The sequence below is a fragment of the Dermacentor andersoni genome, chromosome 11, assembly GCF_023375885.2.
Source record: "Dermacentor andersoni chromosome 11, qqDerAnde1_hic_scaffold, whole genome shotgun sequence".
NCBI classification, from domain to species: Eukaryota; Metazoa; Arthropoda; class Arachnida; order Ixodida; family Ixodidae; genus Dermacentor; species Dermacentor andersoni.
Genome location: NC_092824.1, coordinates 117,690,691 through 117,708,903, shown reverse-complemented (window position 1 = coordinate 117,708,903; position 18,213 = coordinate 117,690,691). Strand labels below are relative to the sequence as shown.

The 18,213-nt window shown below is 41.3% G+C and overlaps 1 protein-coding gene across 1 annotated transcript in view; it reads right to left on the bottom strand.

Moving 5' to 3' along the window:
* LOC126539300 (inactive phospholipase C-like protein 1) overlaps positions 1-18,213 on the bottom strand; it is a 166,949-nt gene that overhangs the window by 41,343 nt on the left and 107,393 nt on the right. The window contains exons 6-14 of the mRNA XM_055075333.1: positions 15,800-15,839; positions 5,422-5,551; positions 5,231-5,343; positions 4,740-4,803; positions 4,349-4,442; positions 4,144-4,261; positions 3,619-3,704; positions 2,622-2,739; positions 1,147-1,318 (exon numbers count right to left, since the gene is read on the bottom strand). Coding sequence (XP_054931308.1) covers positions 1,147-1,318; positions 2,622-2,739; positions 3,619-3,704; positions 4,144-4,261; positions 4,349-4,442; positions 4,740-4,803; positions 5,231-5,343; positions 5,422-5,551; positions 15,800-15,839 — 935 coding nt within the window. The remainder of the gene's footprint in view (positions 1-1,146; positions 1,319-2,621; positions 2,740-3,618; positions 3,705-4,143; positions 4,262-4,348; positions 4,443-4,739; positions 4,804-5,230; positions 5,344-5,421; positions 5,552-15,799; positions 15,840-18,213) is intronic.

The following is an 18,213-nucleotide window of genomic DNA, read 5'->3' as shown; positions in this document are numbered from 1 at the left end:
AATTTGCAACACATTAGTCAACAACAGGAACACTACAGTTATGAGTGGTCCTCAAAACTTTTTGAACCATGGTTTACAATGTCTATGTGTCATCACAGTGTTTCCATCTCCTGGCAATGTTTTCACTGACTAAGAACTGCTGCAGGCCGTAACCTAATAAATTTTGGTGTCTGTTCTTATGACATTTTTTATGCTTCTGTACACTTGTTAACGCCTTATTAGTGCCTGATAGTGCTTTTTATCTGTAATTACATAGTTTCTCTTTTGCAATGCATACTTCAGTGCACGTTTTCTCAGACAGTGAGGACCTGTAATTGCTCATAACAGACATTTGTGCTAGCATCTTCAAACGTATGGTGTAGTACACATAAGTGTTTCAATTTGCAGAAATTTCTGCACCCTTGCCCCAAAATAAGTCACTGCGGACAACCTAAACTGAGCATTTCAGGATTCCGTTTCAAGTAATGCAAGTGTTACACACACAACACGTTTGGTCTCGCCTAGCAACAAAGTCAAAGTGCTAAACAAATTAAAAATATAAAGAACAAAGAACCCAGAAACACATAGGATTGCATGCAAAAACACAAACACACCATGTGTAAGCAAAGTGCACTGTCTTATGTATTTCTATTGCTTTTTGTCTCCCCGAATGGTTTCACATTAAATATTACACTAAAACATTAGTATCAGCAAGCAGTGACTGGCCTAAACAAGGATGCTGTTGTCATCACATGCAGGGACACCACTTTTGCTTTTCAATCTCCTTAACACTTAATAGAGCAGTGGACATGCTGCTGTTTTGACTCCATGAAAACATGTAAATGGGCATTCTTAGTACTGGCCTCTATGCAAAACATAAGCACAAGAACCGGCTAGAGGTATGGCAGCCAACTTGAGACTGGTACTGAGTACAAGTCACATCTCTCATATTAAAGGAAGCCAGCACTACACTTCCCGATGAACACTTTTCCCATTTTTATTATAGGGCAAAAAACCATGTGTAAGCATATGAGTGATTAAGAGTGAATGGACATTGAGCAATTAATTATGCATGATCAGGCATTGGGGACAAAAAGAGAGCACAGGCCATTGTTTATGGTACTAAAAGAGTTTCAAAACCGCTGATTTATGCCTAAAGTGCTGTACCTTTATGATAATCTTCCTTCTCAAAGTTTGAGGTGACAACTTTGTGGTGAACTCCCCGCCATCTCTGCCTGGGATGTAAAGCAGGTCACCCAGCTTCTCCATGAGCAAAGCCACGACTTCTTCTTGAGCTTCAGGTGTACAGTGGTTCTCGAGGTGGAGAATTAGCGGGTAACTGCAAGTCACCCCCTCACATGGTTGCAGCTACATTATGCATGGTCACAGGTTCAATAAGGAACAAGGCACAGACAGACAGCAAGAACACAAGATGAGAGCACTGAATTTCATAAAATTATGAATTCAAAACTAAGGCACACATATGCTTATTTGCCAACCTGTGAACCTTAAAATTTGTAAATAACGTGCGGACACGACAAAGAGGAGAAGTACCAAGCTCTTTTTATTTTTTTTAGGTTTCCACGAGCGCACACACCTTGCGGGATACATATACGCTTTATTAACAATGATTTACCTTTATATGAAGCACACAAGGAACAGCAAACACAGAAAAGCACAAGCTGACAAGCAACATGCCAATTTTAGATCACAGTGACTTTTTCAACAACACTGCTGTTGCTTATAAATGCCCTGAGTCTACTACCGTGCATATTGAACTCTCTCTCCTTTTGCCTTCATCTTTCTGTCAATCCATCATCCCCTTTCTCCTGAGTTGGGTAGCCGACTGAATGGTTAAACCCCTTGCCTTTCATTGTTTTCTTTCTGTCTCTCTTGCTGTCGCCGATTTTGCCTGCTTCAGGAGTGTGTCTGAATAAACTTTCTCCAAGCGAGCATTCCTCTAGTATATACTTGCGCTTCCACAAAAGGGCAGTACAGACATGATCTTAATAGAGTCCCTATATATGACTCAAATTTTCTTTTTTCGAATGTATTTTTTGCTATCTTGTGCAGCGCCACCTTTAAATGCGTTTAAAACTTTTTCACAAACAGAATTCATTTTCCATAAGCCTTCATAAAACATTCGTAAAACCATAGAACCAGCCCAAATTTGTAAACGTAACGAAAATTTCAGGAGTTAGCAGGTACGCATATATGGTCAATACTTTCTAAGTTTTGTGACAATGAAGAAGCAGAAACGCTACCAGGAAGTGTCAACAAACAGGCTCTTACCATGAAGCCACGAAGCCAAACGAATCAGGCTCATACCACGAAGCCAAACACCAATCACTGTTTACATTATGCAGTGACAAAATGACTAGCATGCACATAATCAGGGTATATATACTATAACCAGCATATGTCAAATTTCCTGTGGAACGTGCTTTTATTTGAAGCAGAAAAACCAAAATGACTGCATATTATAGCGCCAACTACCCCTCAAAACATCCACTGTATCTGCAATGCCTCCCAGGCCTTTAATTGGCCAGCAGTGAGCCTGGCAATGGCCAAATAACCCCTAGTTCAATTTCCAACAGCCCACGAATATCATTTCTTCAAGAAGACAGTGAACCAGTACTCACTCAGAAGCCTCAAAAGCGTGTTCATGAATAGTGTCTAGCACTGCACTCAGCGGGACCTTTCCTGTCAACGTGTTGCCATGAAACACAACAGGCCCTTCAGTGCTACTCCAGCAGTCCACTGCAAAATGTACAGAAGACACTCATTTAGTGTAGAACTCGATAAAAGAAGCTTCACAGCATTCATGATGCAGAGAAAGAATCAAGGAAACTGAAGAGGTTAATACGTAGTCGGGTAGCCATCACCTAAAACAAACAGACACTGAAGCCATGTAATAAGCGTAGGAAAATGGAAGCTCTTTTCATTTTCATTTCATTAATGTGTGCATTAATCGCAACAACAAGCTAAATTTATGTCTCAATGATCTTAGTAAATGGAAAGTAAATGAAAGAAAGTACACCTTGCCACCAGGGAAAACAAAAGCTAACACCTCTGCCTCAGAGCTCCACCAACTAAACTATGGCAGCAGCTGTCCCCTCTTCCTTGTCTTGGGAGTGTTAGCCAGTGCTACCTGCGGCTTCGGTGGCAAATGTGGAACATGCCGATATTGAGGACAATGCAATGAAAAAGAAGTAAATGAGAAGCAAAATTACTAAGATAATAAAAGAACAAAAAAAATTAGCAAGTGCAGATTCACATTAATGTATAGCCAAAATTAACTGGAAGAAGCAGATTTGGATAGCTTACTTAATGCAAAAAATAAATAAATAAATAAATAAATAAATAACAAGTGGTATACTATAGAAACATAACACAGTGTATGCCGCAAATCAGATAGAGTGACAAAACTAGGACATCCGAAGGCACGTGACAGTTGAATTTGGGGCATGGCATGGATACCCCTGGGATAAGCCCTTGCTTAGCAATAGACTTCAATTATGGTGGTGATGAAAATGACGATGAAAATTAATGCCGTAGGTAAAGCAGCTTAGAATCTCTGTTGCTCTGTTGCTCTTAGCTTAGAATCTCTGTTGCTAGGACAAAATACTGGCTGCAAACCTTTGACAACACGACACCCTTGGCTGAGGGCTTGAGCATAGCCATCTATGCTTGAAGGTCCTTTTAGTTGATCTTCCATAAGGTAGCTGCAGAAAAACATAAATAAAAATATGGCAGGTTTATGTAAAAGCATGTTAGTAATAGAAAGCATGTGATTGATTCAATCAAACTACCAGTTAAGCAATTCATTAATAGGACTGCCTAATTTAATCAATTGACAAACCACTTGATCTATTCAATAAGTTCATAAACCATTCAATCTATATGTCCTAAAGCTACACCTGGGCTATTAGGAGCACTGCAGCAGAGGCCTCTGGATAAGTAATAACTGTTGTTAGTTTTCCCAATAGTCGCTGTTGTAAAATATGAAATAGTTATTCCACAAAAAGCACACAGATAGAAAAAACTGCACTGCACATTGCGCTAAGTGAGACCGCTATGACTGCAACTACTTGAGTAGCTTCTGTAGCATTGCCTGCCAAATATGAAATGGAGTACAGTGACATTGAAATAAAGTTAGCTCACGTGTTGTGTGATGAAGATATAAAGTAGTGGCAAAGGGGCTGATCCATATCCTGGAATACCTGCTTGTGTGCCTGGTCCATTAGGCTGCACTCATCTGACAGCAGAAAGAGTGTAAACCCTGCAGAGCAAACGTTCGAGTTTAGGTGCTAGGATCAAACAATTTCTTTGCTGGAATATGGCCGTAACGTTCGCAAAGAAAGCTCACCATCCAAGAGCATCTGCTTGTTTTTCTTGGCCTCCTCTGAGGGCTCATATCGTTGTATCAGCTTCAGGCAATCATCAACGGTGATGTTCTCAAACTGCCCAAAAAATAAAAAGGGTATTCAGTAAATGCCAATACCACAGTCTCGCATGTGCCCTGCATAGACTGACTGATTTATCCATAGGGTTTGATGTCCCAAAGAAACACTGGGGTGATGAGGGACACTTTTACAGTCTAAATTAATTTCTATATTAAATAAATTAAAGTTTTTCATACCATACCATACTGCACTGTGTGAAATGCAAGCATGTGCATTTTCATGCATAGCTCAAAGAATTGTATCTTGACCAACTAGCCTGGATTTCAAGCACAACAGTTTTTAGTGAGCACTCACCTCCTGTTCACCTTCGAGAAAAAACTGGAGGTCTTCAACAGTCAGGTAGTCTTTGCCAGAGTACCTGTGAGTGCAAACCAAACCAATGCAAATAATTGTGTGGAAGCAATGGAATGTAAAATGACAGGCATAATGCTAATACATGAAAGACAGCACTATGGATTACATATCAAACAAGGGTAGGGGACATTCTACTTGATATTGAAAGGAAGGAGTTGAGGAGATCATATATCAGACAGGACAAGTAACCTGTGGTTTATCTGAAGAGCCTAACAGATTCCAAGGGAAAGAAAATGCAGTTAAGGACAGCAGAGTAGCAGGTGGAGTGATGAGATCAGAAAATTTGCCAACATAGGTTGGGTTTAACTTATAGAGGACAGACTTAACATCCTTGAAGAGGCCTTTGTCCTGTAAAGGACTTAAAGAGTTCTAATGAAATATATTATTGCGAACATAAACTAGTAAAATGATTTGAACTAAGTGGCACTCACCTGACCATGAGAAAGTACACCTCTGGACGAGTAGCCAGCTCTTTGAACAAGCTTACAAACTGAGACCTGTCTATCCTGCCCCGGTCTTGCTCAGTCTTTCCAACATCAAACTCCTAAGCATCACGAAGAATGACAGCATAAGTTAAACAGAACTCTCAAGCAAGAGTGAAACAAAAAAAGGTTAGGCTCACCATCATTTTTTGTTTGAGCCGGACAACACTCAGCTGGCTGTTAAGTTTCTGAACCAGAGCTATGGTTTCCACTTCATCCAGAAGTCCTTTCCTCTCTGTGTCTGCCTTTTCAAACATCTCCTGCAACCACCTGGTGATTTGTGCAGTCAAGGGAGACATCGCCAAAGAACGTCATTCTCAATCAATAAATCAATGGTAAGGCTCAACGTCTCAAGGCAACACATTAGATATGGGAGATGCCATATAGGGAGTGGGAGGTGGTCCAGATTAATTCTGACCATCTGCAGTTCTTTAGGATACACCTAAATCAAAGTGTGTGTGCATATATATATATATATATATATATATATATATATATATATATATATATATATATATATATATATATATATATATTTCTGGTTTATTCTGACGAAGGCCGTGCCACGGCCGAAACGTTAGAACATTAAAAGATGCAATTTTCGTAAGTGTGCTCCTTCGTTTCTTCAACTACCTATGCACTGGATCTACAGAACTTTTCCTTGAATCATATATATATATATATATATATATATATATATATATATATATAATTTATTCAATACTGCCAGCCGCCATCTGGTAGGCAAGGCAGGAGTGGTACAGTCCCTTTCGTGGGCATCAAGATGCAGCAAAGCAAGCATGATAGCTAACACTAATAGAAAAGCGAACACTGCATTTATAAAATAGAAAAGCAATCAGTTTGGTGGGTATCATGATGAAGCAAGGCAAACATAATAGCAAACACTCATACAAAAACAAACACTGCATTTACAAAAGACGAAAGCACAAAAATGAACATAGGCATACTAAGTTTAATGAAAAGACATGACAGCAGATAGGAAAGACTTTTGATTTGTCATGCTGACTACATCAGGCAGGAGCCCATTCCACTCAGATATCGTTTTAGGGAAAAAATAAAACTGGTAAGCTTTCGTTTAGCACCGTGGAACTACAGTTGTTGAGTTATGTTTGTTGCGTGTTGGGCGTGCTGTGTTGTATTCCATGTAGGCCTCAAAATTCATTTTTGTTTCATTATCTATGATACTATGCAGCATTTTTAAGCAGTGCAACCTGCAATGGGATTGAAGGATTTGAAGTTCTGATCACCTCAGTAGGTTAGTGATGGAAATGTGTCTTCCGTATGCATTGAAAATAAATTGAAGAGCTTTCTTTTGCACTCCCTCGATGCGGTTTGTGTCTACTTGGGTTTGCGGATCCCAAATGACGTCAGCATATTCCAGCAATGGGCACATTAGAGTTGCGTAGGCTGTTAGCTTCGTTTTACTTGTGCAGTGCTTCATACAATTTTTTAATAGCCAAAGCTTGTTGGATGCCTTTGAGACTTATGTGCTCGATGTGCGAGCTCAAAGTTAGGCTACTGTCAAATATAACACCCAAGTATTTGTATTCGTTTACAGGAATAATAGCTGTGCCATTCAGTTTGTATGTGTAATTAAGAAAACACTTCATGTGCATTATGGTCATTTTAGAACACGTAGATGCATTTAAAGTCATTTGCCAGGCCTGACACCACTTTGAAACCTCTGACAGGTAGTCGCTGAGTATACAGTGATCCTTTGCGCTTTGTATAGGTAGATATACAATGCAGTCGTCTGCGAAAAAACGTCAACGTACTGGGGATTGAAAAGCCAAATCACTTAAGTATATCAGAAAGAGTAGGGGACCAAGCATGGAGCCCTAGGGCACCCCCGGGAGTACTGGAGCAGGTGGTGAACTGGAACTGGATATTTGGATGTACTGGTGCCGTTCAGAAAGGTAGGAATCAACCCACTGAACAAGGTGGTGATATTGTAGCAGATGCTGGAGTTTTAACACCAGTTTACTATGTGGAACGTGGTCAAAGGCCTTTGCAAAATCGAGGAATATTGCATCTATTTGCCCACCCTGATCTAAACATGCAAAAAAATTTTTTAATGTGCGAATAAGTTGGGTTACAGTTGACAGACTGCGCTGGAACTCATGCTGGCTACTGGAAAGAAGTTGATACTTTTTAAGAAAGAGCTCAAGTGCTTGAAGATTAAATGTTCCATGACCTTACCCAAAGTACATAGTAGTGAAACTGGCCTATAGTTGCTTACACAGAGTTTATCGCTGGATTGGTGAATGGGGATAATCTTTGCAACCTTCCAGTCAGTAGGAACTTCAGAATTCAAAAGGCTTTCGTTATAAATGATCACAAAGTATTTAGTACATCATTCTGCATATCGTATGAGAAACATGTTAGGGATGCCGCCTGGCCCTGGAGGCTTCTTTTTGTCTCAACTGAGCAGGGCGGCAAAAACCTCTTCGACGGATATTTATAGGTGACCGAAATTCAGCGCTGCGCCTACTATCCATTGAAAACACTGAAGAAAAGTAATTGTTTAAAGCTGATGCAATGCAATAAGGATCACTAATTTCACTTTGATTTGATCAAATTTTCCTCACTGGGTCCTTCTTTTGTGTCAAGTGTCTCCAAAATTTTTAAAGGTAAGATGTAAGAAAGTTATGCATTTTAACATTGAAAAAGTTATACTTAGATTGTTTTATTTTTGCGTGCAGCTCGCTGCGGAGGGACTGGAATCGAATGTGGCTTGCTCTTGATCTTGAGGCTCCTAGGCACTTGATGTGAAGTTTAAGCTTACAGCACTCACGTGTAATCCAGGGACTAATACGATTGATTTTTCTAAACTTTTGCGGCACGTATTTTGTGATACATTCGTGTACAGTAAATTTGAAGTGCAGCCATAGGTCATTAACATTCATGAGGCCAGCCACGTGCTTTCCAAAGAATTTGTCGTACCCTTGCTCCAATAAATCTAAAACACTTTAATCTAGGACATTGTTAAAGTCAAGACGGTTTTCTTAGTTCATGGGCAAGCAGCCGCACCATGTTACTTTTAAAGAGCACTGCTTTGTGGTCAGAAATTCCTGGTACAATGTTAATAGAAAAACCAATTCTCTCAATGGCATCTGTAATAAACACAAGGTCAAGAATGGAGGATGCACCCGATGTAATACGTGTCGGCTCCCACACAATCTGCTTTAAATCATATGCAAAGGAAATGTCGAGCAAAAGATCAGAATTTTGACATGAAGGTATAAATACAGTAGCTCCCAGTCAATTTTTGGCAAGTTACAGTCGCCACACATAATCGCATGAGTATTGTGCACGGTGTGTCTTTAAAAAATTGTGTAACTGTTCAAGAACCAAAACGTCCGCGTCGGGGGTCCTGTACACAGAACCGACAAGAATGCTCAAATTGCAAAACCAAAGCAATATCCAAATCAATTCGACGCCCGTGTTGTGCGGAATAACTGAGTAGTCTAATCCCTTCATTATCACTATAGCTACACTATATATATATATAGGAGCAGAGCCGAGTTGAACTAAGCTGAGTTCTTCGCTCAAGCTTACTTTGAGGTGGAGAAATATCCAAAGCGTTTTTGCCTCAAGAAGACAGGAACTGAGTAAGTACTCCGTCACTGGTTCTTGCCAATGATGGAGTACTAGATGCATTATGATGGCTTGCTTGTTATGAAGGGGAAATCAATGCAGCTCTCTGTGCACGGGTTGTGTGCACCCTATGAAACATCCATTTTCTGTCAAGTGAAAGAAGTGTAGCATTGTGTCCTGTGTGGTTACCACTCTGGTCCTGTGTTTTATGCACTAGTTTAAGATGCTTCCTTCTTGAAAGTTTACGTAGCAGCTAAGGCGATGGCACTGTTGTTATGCCACTGTACAACTGACCCTGGAACACGTTTGATTCCCGGCTGTGGCAACCACATTCCAATTCCGCATTCTAACAGAAGCAGAATGCAAAAAATGATCACATTCTGAGCTTTCAGTGTGCATTAAAAAAAGAAAAAGAAAACACAGGATCAAAATTAATACCCTCACTTTAGTACCTCTCACTGCCTGTGATGCTTTGGGACATTTAACCCTATTAACCATCATCAAATTTACCTTGTTTATAATAACGAATGGTGTTTAACATAAAGAAACTGCACAGTGGCCCCATAGTAGAGGACTAACGATTAACTTTAATCTCCTGGGGTTCAGGAACCCAAGCAAGAACACAGGCCAGCCGAAATGAATACACTGTGGCTCGAAATCGGTACCATGATCAAACCATGATCACATTCTGTTGTTGTAAGGTCTGCACTGCTTCATCCAGCACAACAATATTTTACTGTACTAACCTTTATTATGCATATATTCTCTTTGAACAGAATGCCACCCACTCATTTCGTATTTAAAACGGGCTTCATTTAAAAATCCAAGGACACATAAGCACTTCTCCCGAGTTGTGAATGCAAATGTATTAATGCTCAATTGAATGCTGCTGAATGGTCCTTCGAGGTATGAACTCCTCGCAGGCAAGTGAGCGCGTTGAGATGCTTGGTGTGTTTTGATTTGGCCTTACCGAAGTGCGATTAGAACGCAGGCGAGAGCTTGCATGGACAAGGAATGTGCAAGTAACACAGGCTTCTGAGAGTGAAAGCGAGGGTGACGTGGCGATACCCTCTCCTCTCACGCAATACCACGATAGCAGGTGCACCCTTTCGCCCGCTCTGCCATCTCTGACAGCCAGCAAGAGTGAGCTAGCGTCAGGAGCATGCCTCGCACACTCGAGATGCTGGAAGTTTTGCTGCTACAGACACTGCCAGCTTGTTTACTCAGTGGTCCATTTGACACTTTCCCATCAGTAACTTATAATGGCATCTCATCAGCTGGAGTACTTGAGGAGTGCGACATAACAAATCATAACATGCAATCAGATAACGAAGGTGACACCATTTAACTTTTTGTTTAATTACTTTAGGGTCCATGTTGCATGCATCTTTAGTCATTTACTCAGGCGCAAACCACAGCAAGGGTAAGTACACAAGCACAATGTGGAGAACAGCTTTTAATTTTGTGCGTGGTCAACCACCATGAAACGTTACACCTGATTTGTGTTTTCTACCCATCAGTTGGCAGAATAAGCGAATGCTCACGCATGCTTACTCACAAATAGTTTCACAGGCTACATACTCCCTCACACTCGTGCACTCACACTCGTCGACGCTCACTCCCATTCTTACTTGCGACCACACATACTCATGAATGCTCACATGTGTTCATAGTTACTTCCATTGACACTCCCCGGCACTCACTCACATACAGTAAAACCTCGTTCGTTCGACCCTCATTAATCTGGAAAATAGGATAATTCGGAGTCGTCCCCTGGACCCGGCAGGCGTATGCATTACTTGATGCAATAAGATTGTCAGTAAGTTGGACGTATTTGGCCTCACATCGGTTAATTTGGACAACTCTCGGAGCTTTGCAAGCGCGAAGCGTCGCATATGTGTCACGTCAAATAACAATAACGGAGCTAGCATTCAGCCAAAACGAAGAGGCAGAGTCCACATCGCCATACCCATCAGCAAAAATAGTACACAAATGGACAGCAACACAGAACACTTTGTCCCTATTTTTGCCTTTAAACCCTTGTCTTGTATTTACTGCTATGCATAACACTGTGTTGGCTGCGTGCCTTTGTAACTGCATAGTCACCATCCATGATCGTGTCGATAAGGACCGTGGTTTCATCCGCAGAGGTTGCGACAGTTTCGTTTTGACTCTGTGCAGTCAAGGATGAAGAGCAACGATTACATAGCAATGGATGGACAATATCTTGGCGATGAGCTCACCGGCAGAAAATTAATCCAGATGTGCCTGTGGTAGTGAAAAGCGTGTCTCATATGAAGACAAGTGCCACGGCCACACTGCAAAGGTCTTTGCCACTGCAAGTGCTAATCAGTCACGAGATGATGAGAATTGTAACTTCTGCACTGTTTTTGTGAAAAAACAGAAACAGGATTTTCTGATTCGTTCAGTAAATAAAAGTGTGTTGATGTATTAAGCATTTGTTTACCGTTTTCTTGATACCCTCAATAATTTGACATTTGGCTATTTTGGACCTATTTTCCAGTCCCGTGAAATCTGAATTGACGAAGTTTTACTGTACACACTTATGTTCACTCTCACTTGCTGACAGTCCCTGAAGTTCCCACTCAAGTCCATTTAAAATCACCGTCACTGGCTTTTGTCATTCTCATCTTAACAGGCACTCATACTTGTCTATACGCCTCGTGCACCGCCTATAGAGGCGCCACTAAAAGCCACCTAGCGGACGCTTCCAACAGTACACGCGGGAGCAGTAGCAGACGACAGCCCTTTGCAGCAAGGATGGCTGAAGTTCGCGGCTGCGATTTCTCCTTTGTTCGAGTGCCAGGCTGCTTCTTCTGAGGTGACAGCTGTGGGGAAGATGCTGACCTCTGTGCGAGCGGGAATGAACACGATGTTACCGGTGTTTGGGACAGCATGGTCCACATACGTGCAAGGTGTGTCCCGCAGACAAACGCCATGAACCCCATTTACATGACGTGGAGCTCATGTTCACTAGCCGATAAATTTTGTTGAGTGATGCGATCTCTCGATGGCTTTTTTATTTTGCCCTTGCCGCAATGCTGCTTCTGTACCTGAATAATAAGCACCCGTCGTTTGTGCAGACTTATATCAATTAAATCCGTACGGTGCAATCTCTGCATATGCCATTGTGATTTTTCTGCCGATGAATACATCTGACATCACCGAATAAGTGCAGTCGAAGTCGCCTCAAGAAGAGTAATTGCCAATTTATTGATGGAAACGCGTACACTAGCCAACGAAGTCACCAAACACACGGGATAATAAAAGCGCGTGTTAGCGATGTACCGCCGACGCAATTCTGCTGCATATGCCGATGAACTAGCCTTCCCGCTGCAGTTTGTGCAATTTCAGATTCCCCAAGGGAGCTGCTTGGAAACGTACAAAGCTAAAGACTAACTAACTTTTCAGTACTTTTTTATATTACTAGAGAGAGGTGCCACATGATATATTTAAAGGCAGAGCAGCGCCAGTTAAAGTACATGAGCGCTGGCGGCAAGGCCCGGCTTAGTCGTCTGCAGCGTAAGTATAAGAAAGAATTCAGTTGAGTACAAAACTCACATGCAAGAAGGGACTACGTTGTGAAACAAACAAATCACTCGGCGTGTTAAGTTTGATCAGGCAGCATCGAGGTGTGATGACTTCCCAAACGGGACGCGAACTTTTCAGCGAGAAATGGAACAAAAATACCATATGCAGCTGCTATTAGCAATTCTCGCCCTGAACGACCTATTTTCTAAACACATTTTCAAAAACGCAAACAATATCTAAGATGCCCTCGGGCGAAAAGAATAAAGCTCTTAAAGAAGCACTTCCTTGGTATTATTCCGATAAGACACAGCGTGATTTATACCCTTTACAAACAAGGCAGGGTGATAACTTCGCAGCTCAAGAGAATCGACAAGAGTTATGCATGGAGCAACTAGCAACAGTTAAACATGTGCAAAGCCACGCATAAAATACATGTAAAAACATGAAGTGCGCGACAGCTGGTGCGAGGATTTACCGCGCCACATGAAACCAACAATTTCAGTTCTTGCAAACTTCAGTAGCTTTAACATACAACGCAATGCGCTCGTGCAGTCGTGCTGCCTAGCTAGCGCAACGCGGTAAAGAAGCAGAAAACAATATACCCGCAAACAGCATTCCGAACTTTAGCGAAACGCCTTTAAACCTCATGCTGCATTGAAGACGAACTTCGTTGCTCACACATCTAAATATGATCGAGTGGAAAAAAACACCGACGAGACAAACGAAAGGATGAGAACAAGAAATTTCCCTTCGAAGCGACGATCCATTTTTGCTACCGTTGCTCCCGCTGATGAGGCTTTGCCGGGAATGATTAGAATAGTATCCCCGGCACGTTTTCACCGGTATTTGAGCCCCCCACCCTGCAACAATTCTTCTTCGACATTCTCTGAAGCTTTGGCCGCCCCACACGTGCGAATGGTGTTGCCTATCTTGCTCTGAAAACGTGAATAAGACAGAGAAGCACGATCAACGACGCAACAAACTACGGCGCGCGCCAGGCTCCTCTCCCGCGTGTTCTGCGCAAGGCCGCCACCAGTGGCGCGTCCGTCGGCGTGCACGGCGCCTATACTCACATCAATTCACACCCTTCATCCCTAACGCTCTGTCTCGTGCCTATGAAATGAGTGTGAAGCAAGTTTGAGTTATCGTACTTGCGAGTGAGTTAGCCAGCCTATGTTTCAACCATTAAATGTCACTCATTTCTGCTTTCAAATGAATTCATTAATGAATGAGTGAACTGTTTGGCACTTTCTTGAACATAAAAACTGCTTTGCACGGGTAAGCAAGCAATGCTCTGACTTGCATATCTGTGCTGAATGTTTGAACATTTATTAGGTGTTGAATATTCGTTAAATACTTCCTTTCATGTACAGTTATTATGATGTTGCAAGAAAAGTGTATGAAATGTGCAAGAAAATATTTCTTTCAAGACAAATTTCAAATACCTAGTCTATCTGATTAAGCAGACCATTACGTGCAGTTCTGCAGCCAGCTTGTTGTTCAACAAGAACTAAACCATGGGACATGATGACACAAAGTTCAGGAGACTGAAGGACACAAAGCAGAGCGCTTCATGTTTCCCCGGAGTTCCTGTTTTCTGTCTCATCGATCCAGCATTGCAACTTTGAATCTAATACAGGGCACAACAGTGGCCACTGTCCCAACCTTGCAAAGATCAGAACACAGATCTTTCGTAGGTCCAGAGATTACCTGGGCTACCTGTGCGACACTGTTGCACAGCTGTTATTATGAAATATCAGCAAGCAACTACCATCAGCAACAATGCAAAGAAAGCACACAGTTGTGTTTTGTCCAGCAGGGAGCTCGCTCTCACCAGTAGTACAAAGCAGCAACTACAAACGTCATGAGCCCACTGCTTTTTTCATGCTCACCAAATTCCTATGTGTTGCATGTGTATTACAAAAGATTAATGAAAGCATTTGTCTGTACTGTCATATGTACAATGAGAGCAGTCTCATTGTAATTTATTGCAGTATCCAGACATACAGTTTCACCTACTGTTTGGGCATCCAACGACCTTCCTTTGTATTTGAGCTCATGCAACTCAACATTACTTCTACCATATGGGAAACAAGTGGCTGATATGGCGTTAACCAGAAGTCTGTTGATGAAAGCACTATCTGCAGACTGCCATGTCGAATTTAAACTGCTATGAATGCTTTAACAGTGACAATCAATCGTTCCCCATAAGAGCATGCGACTCTGAACATATTCAATGCATGAAGCCAGTACTAACTATCCAATACATTTGACCATCAAGCATTGCCATGCAAGAGACTACAGGTCGTCAATTTCCTTTGCAATGGAATCTATTTTCCCCTGTTCTTTGAGAACTGTGATATTCCTATAAGGCCTTATTTTACGTACAAAGCAAGCTGTTCACTGAAAAAGGCATAAATGCTGATTGAGCATCTCACTCATATGCCAAAAGAATAAAATAAAGGAGAGATAAAACACAAATAAAGATGCGCCATAATACATTTATCTATGAGATCTACTGTAATAGCAAGGCCAAATTTGGTAAACATAGGCTCAGCAAAAACATAAAATTTCTGCATAGACTGGACATGCAACTTTTAAAAAGGAGGTGCGCATCCTAGCACATACTGCAGCTTTGAATTCTACCGTAAACCTGCAATTACAGAAGTTCAGCTTTTTTCACAAATTTTAGGGCCAGAAAACTTTAAAAGCCAATAATACGCAGATTAACAAAATCATAGAGAACAGCCAATTAATTAGCACTAAAGATAGTGTGATGTCCTTTATGTTTATTCCTAACCACAATAAAAAGATCAAAAGAGCCAAGACAAGGCATATTCTTCAACACAAGTAATACTGAGAAAGTACCAGCAAATAAGGCTTCAAATTTTGTTTATTATTACTTGAATACTATAATTATTCCCCTTCATATCCGATACACCATCCACATAAGTACAAGGTGTATCAGATGACCCTGTACCTATGTACCACATCACTTATATCTAAACACACCTTCAGAATCACTCGTGTACATCACTCACCAGAAAAAGACAAGTCAGAAATGCTCCAAGGCAATGAAGAAAATGAGCCCTTTCCCCAAGAATATTGTAATACGATGTCATCACACTGAACAAAAAAGAAAAGGAAGACATCACTCAAGGCCAGTGTCTTCATCTTCACCCAGACCTGAGGCCAAAGACATCAGCAAATTGCCCAGCAATTTGCCTTGTGGGTGCCTTCGCAATAAGGAGGCGTGCCACAGGGCGTGTGGTGCCGTAAAAAAAAAAAGAAAGAAAGAAAGAAAACAAAAGAAAAAGCAGGTGAAATGATAAGAGATAACAAGGATACTTTTCTCTCATTCGCTGCCGTTCATCGAGGTTATCAGGTGCTGAAAAAAAAAAGGAGAAGAAAAACAATGTTTCACTTCTGCTAGGTGCTGAGTTTCATAAGCTCCTCATGATATCAACATATGCAGCGGCATTAGCAGACACATCAGGCGCATTCTTCGAATGTGCAAAACGGTTGCACCCTACCTTATGAACCCTCTGGCCAGCAAGAGAGCAAGCACGTGATATATTCAGATTTAGTAGCATTAGAAGTGAGAGAGACGGAGCCGTCATTCTTACAGGTCTGCGCAATCACTGCACCTACTGACATTCTGGACAAATGGTGCCATGGCGGTCAGGTGGCCAATGGCCACCAAGTTCTTCAAATAACCACAATTACTTGTAAGGCAACAATTCTGTATGCTGGAAACAATGTGCAGCAGCGACGAGAAAGAAATATAACTTTCTCGTAGCGATATGCCATATGTACAGAGCTATTTGAAAAATAACAGAAAAGTAAAAACTGACCCATTCAGAAAACATGAGAAATAGCAAGAGTTTTCATAGAAGTGCATGAAAAAGCATGGAATTTATTAAATAAAAAATTTTTTTATAGCCACAGCGGTTACGTTACCTACAGGTGGCACTTCATTAGTGCTGCAACTTCAGGATAGATGGATTGATGGGTAGATGCTATGAGTGTCCCCTCTGAAAGGGTGGTGAGTTGCGCCACCAAGCTCTTGTTATTATTTTGCTTAATGTCCTACATATGTTATCATAAATTATAAAATTATAAACAAAGAATTCCCAGCATCAAATTCTCTGAACCACTACTGGGAACTTTGTTTTTGTACGCTTCCGTTGTTTATGGTCTGCCTGTTTTTCTGCCACCAAACTTTCAATCGCCTCTTCCAATCTCTATTGCATACATGTTTACTTTCCCTCTGCTATAGTCGAATCCAAGGGCTTCAAGGAGGCCAGAGAAGCCTATACCGACAACTGGGCAGATTTGTTAATAGTAGACAGGGAGCAGAGCAATACGACAGGGACCAAGAATGAGAAGACACACAGCGCTAACTTTCAACTAAATGCTTTATTCGATCGCATGTGTTATTTATACAATGTCAGGGGATCGAAAATAAAACCAAGGAGATAAGCATATAAAGATACAGTACTGAACCCACATGTGCCATCCTTGTAATCACGTCGCACATGGTCATATTCAAGGCAATGATTCTAGATACCTCTTTTCTTTCTCCGATAAGGCCAAAAATGGAAAGCTCACACATTTTTTCTTTCATTCTGTTGATTTCATGAGCTTGAATTATCTCACGTGTCATTCTGCCTTGGGCCCTACTTAGAATAGTCGTGTCTTTGTAGACTGGGACGCAGCTGAAATCCCAGAAGTGGATTCCTAGATGGCCTGACACTGCTTTTTCCATGTTGTACTGGTGTTCCTTAAGTCCCTGATTAAGGCACCGGCCTGTTTGACCTATGTACACGTGCTTACATGACAAAGGTATAGAATAAACAACGCCTTGAATGCAATCCATATGTTTTCCACAGTGATTTATGTCCCAACTGGGTCTCTCTCTCCTGTCCACATGAACCTTTTTGCAAAGCCCTTGTAACTGTTCAGGAGCGTAAAAAACCATGTCTACGCTGGACTTTCTCACTATCCTTCGCAAATTATGTGAAATGGTGTGCATGTATGGAACTATACGACCACCTTGTTTGCTTTAGTACAGTTGGTCCAATACCCGAGATCTTCCCTAAACTTCCTACTCTCATTTCCAGCTATGGTGGTCAACAGGCTCAGAGGATAGCCTGAGTCACTTAGACGTTTGGCCTAAGCTTCTAAGTAGGGCCCGAGGCAGAATGACATGTGAGATAATTTTAGCTCATGAAATCGACAAAGTGAAAGAAAAATGTGTAAGCTTTCTTTCTTTTGCCTTATCGGAGAAAGAAAAGAGGTATCTAGAATCATCGCCTTGAAAATGATCAGGTGTGATGTGATTACAGTGACGACACGTGTGGGTTCAGTACTGTATCTTTATGCGTTTATCCCCTAGATTTTATTTTTGATCCCCTGACATTGTATAAATAAAATGTGCGATTGAATAAAACATTTAGTTGTGAGATAATGCCGTGTATGTGTCTTCTCATTCTTGGTCCCTGTCGTATTGCACTGCTCCATGTCTACTATGAATCCAAACAGACTAGCCTGGCCACGTCCCCTAGGAGATATGTTCACATTCTATTAAAAGATGTTACATCATTTCCCTAGAATAAGCAGCAAGCACATGTTGCTTCTTCATCGGTGTACCTCATTTTATGAGCACACATTCTAAGACATCCTGATCTCACTTCAAAAAGTAGAGTTTCCCCTTTGAGTTATCATGCATTGTTTCTTTCCTGATTTCATTTTTTCTTCTA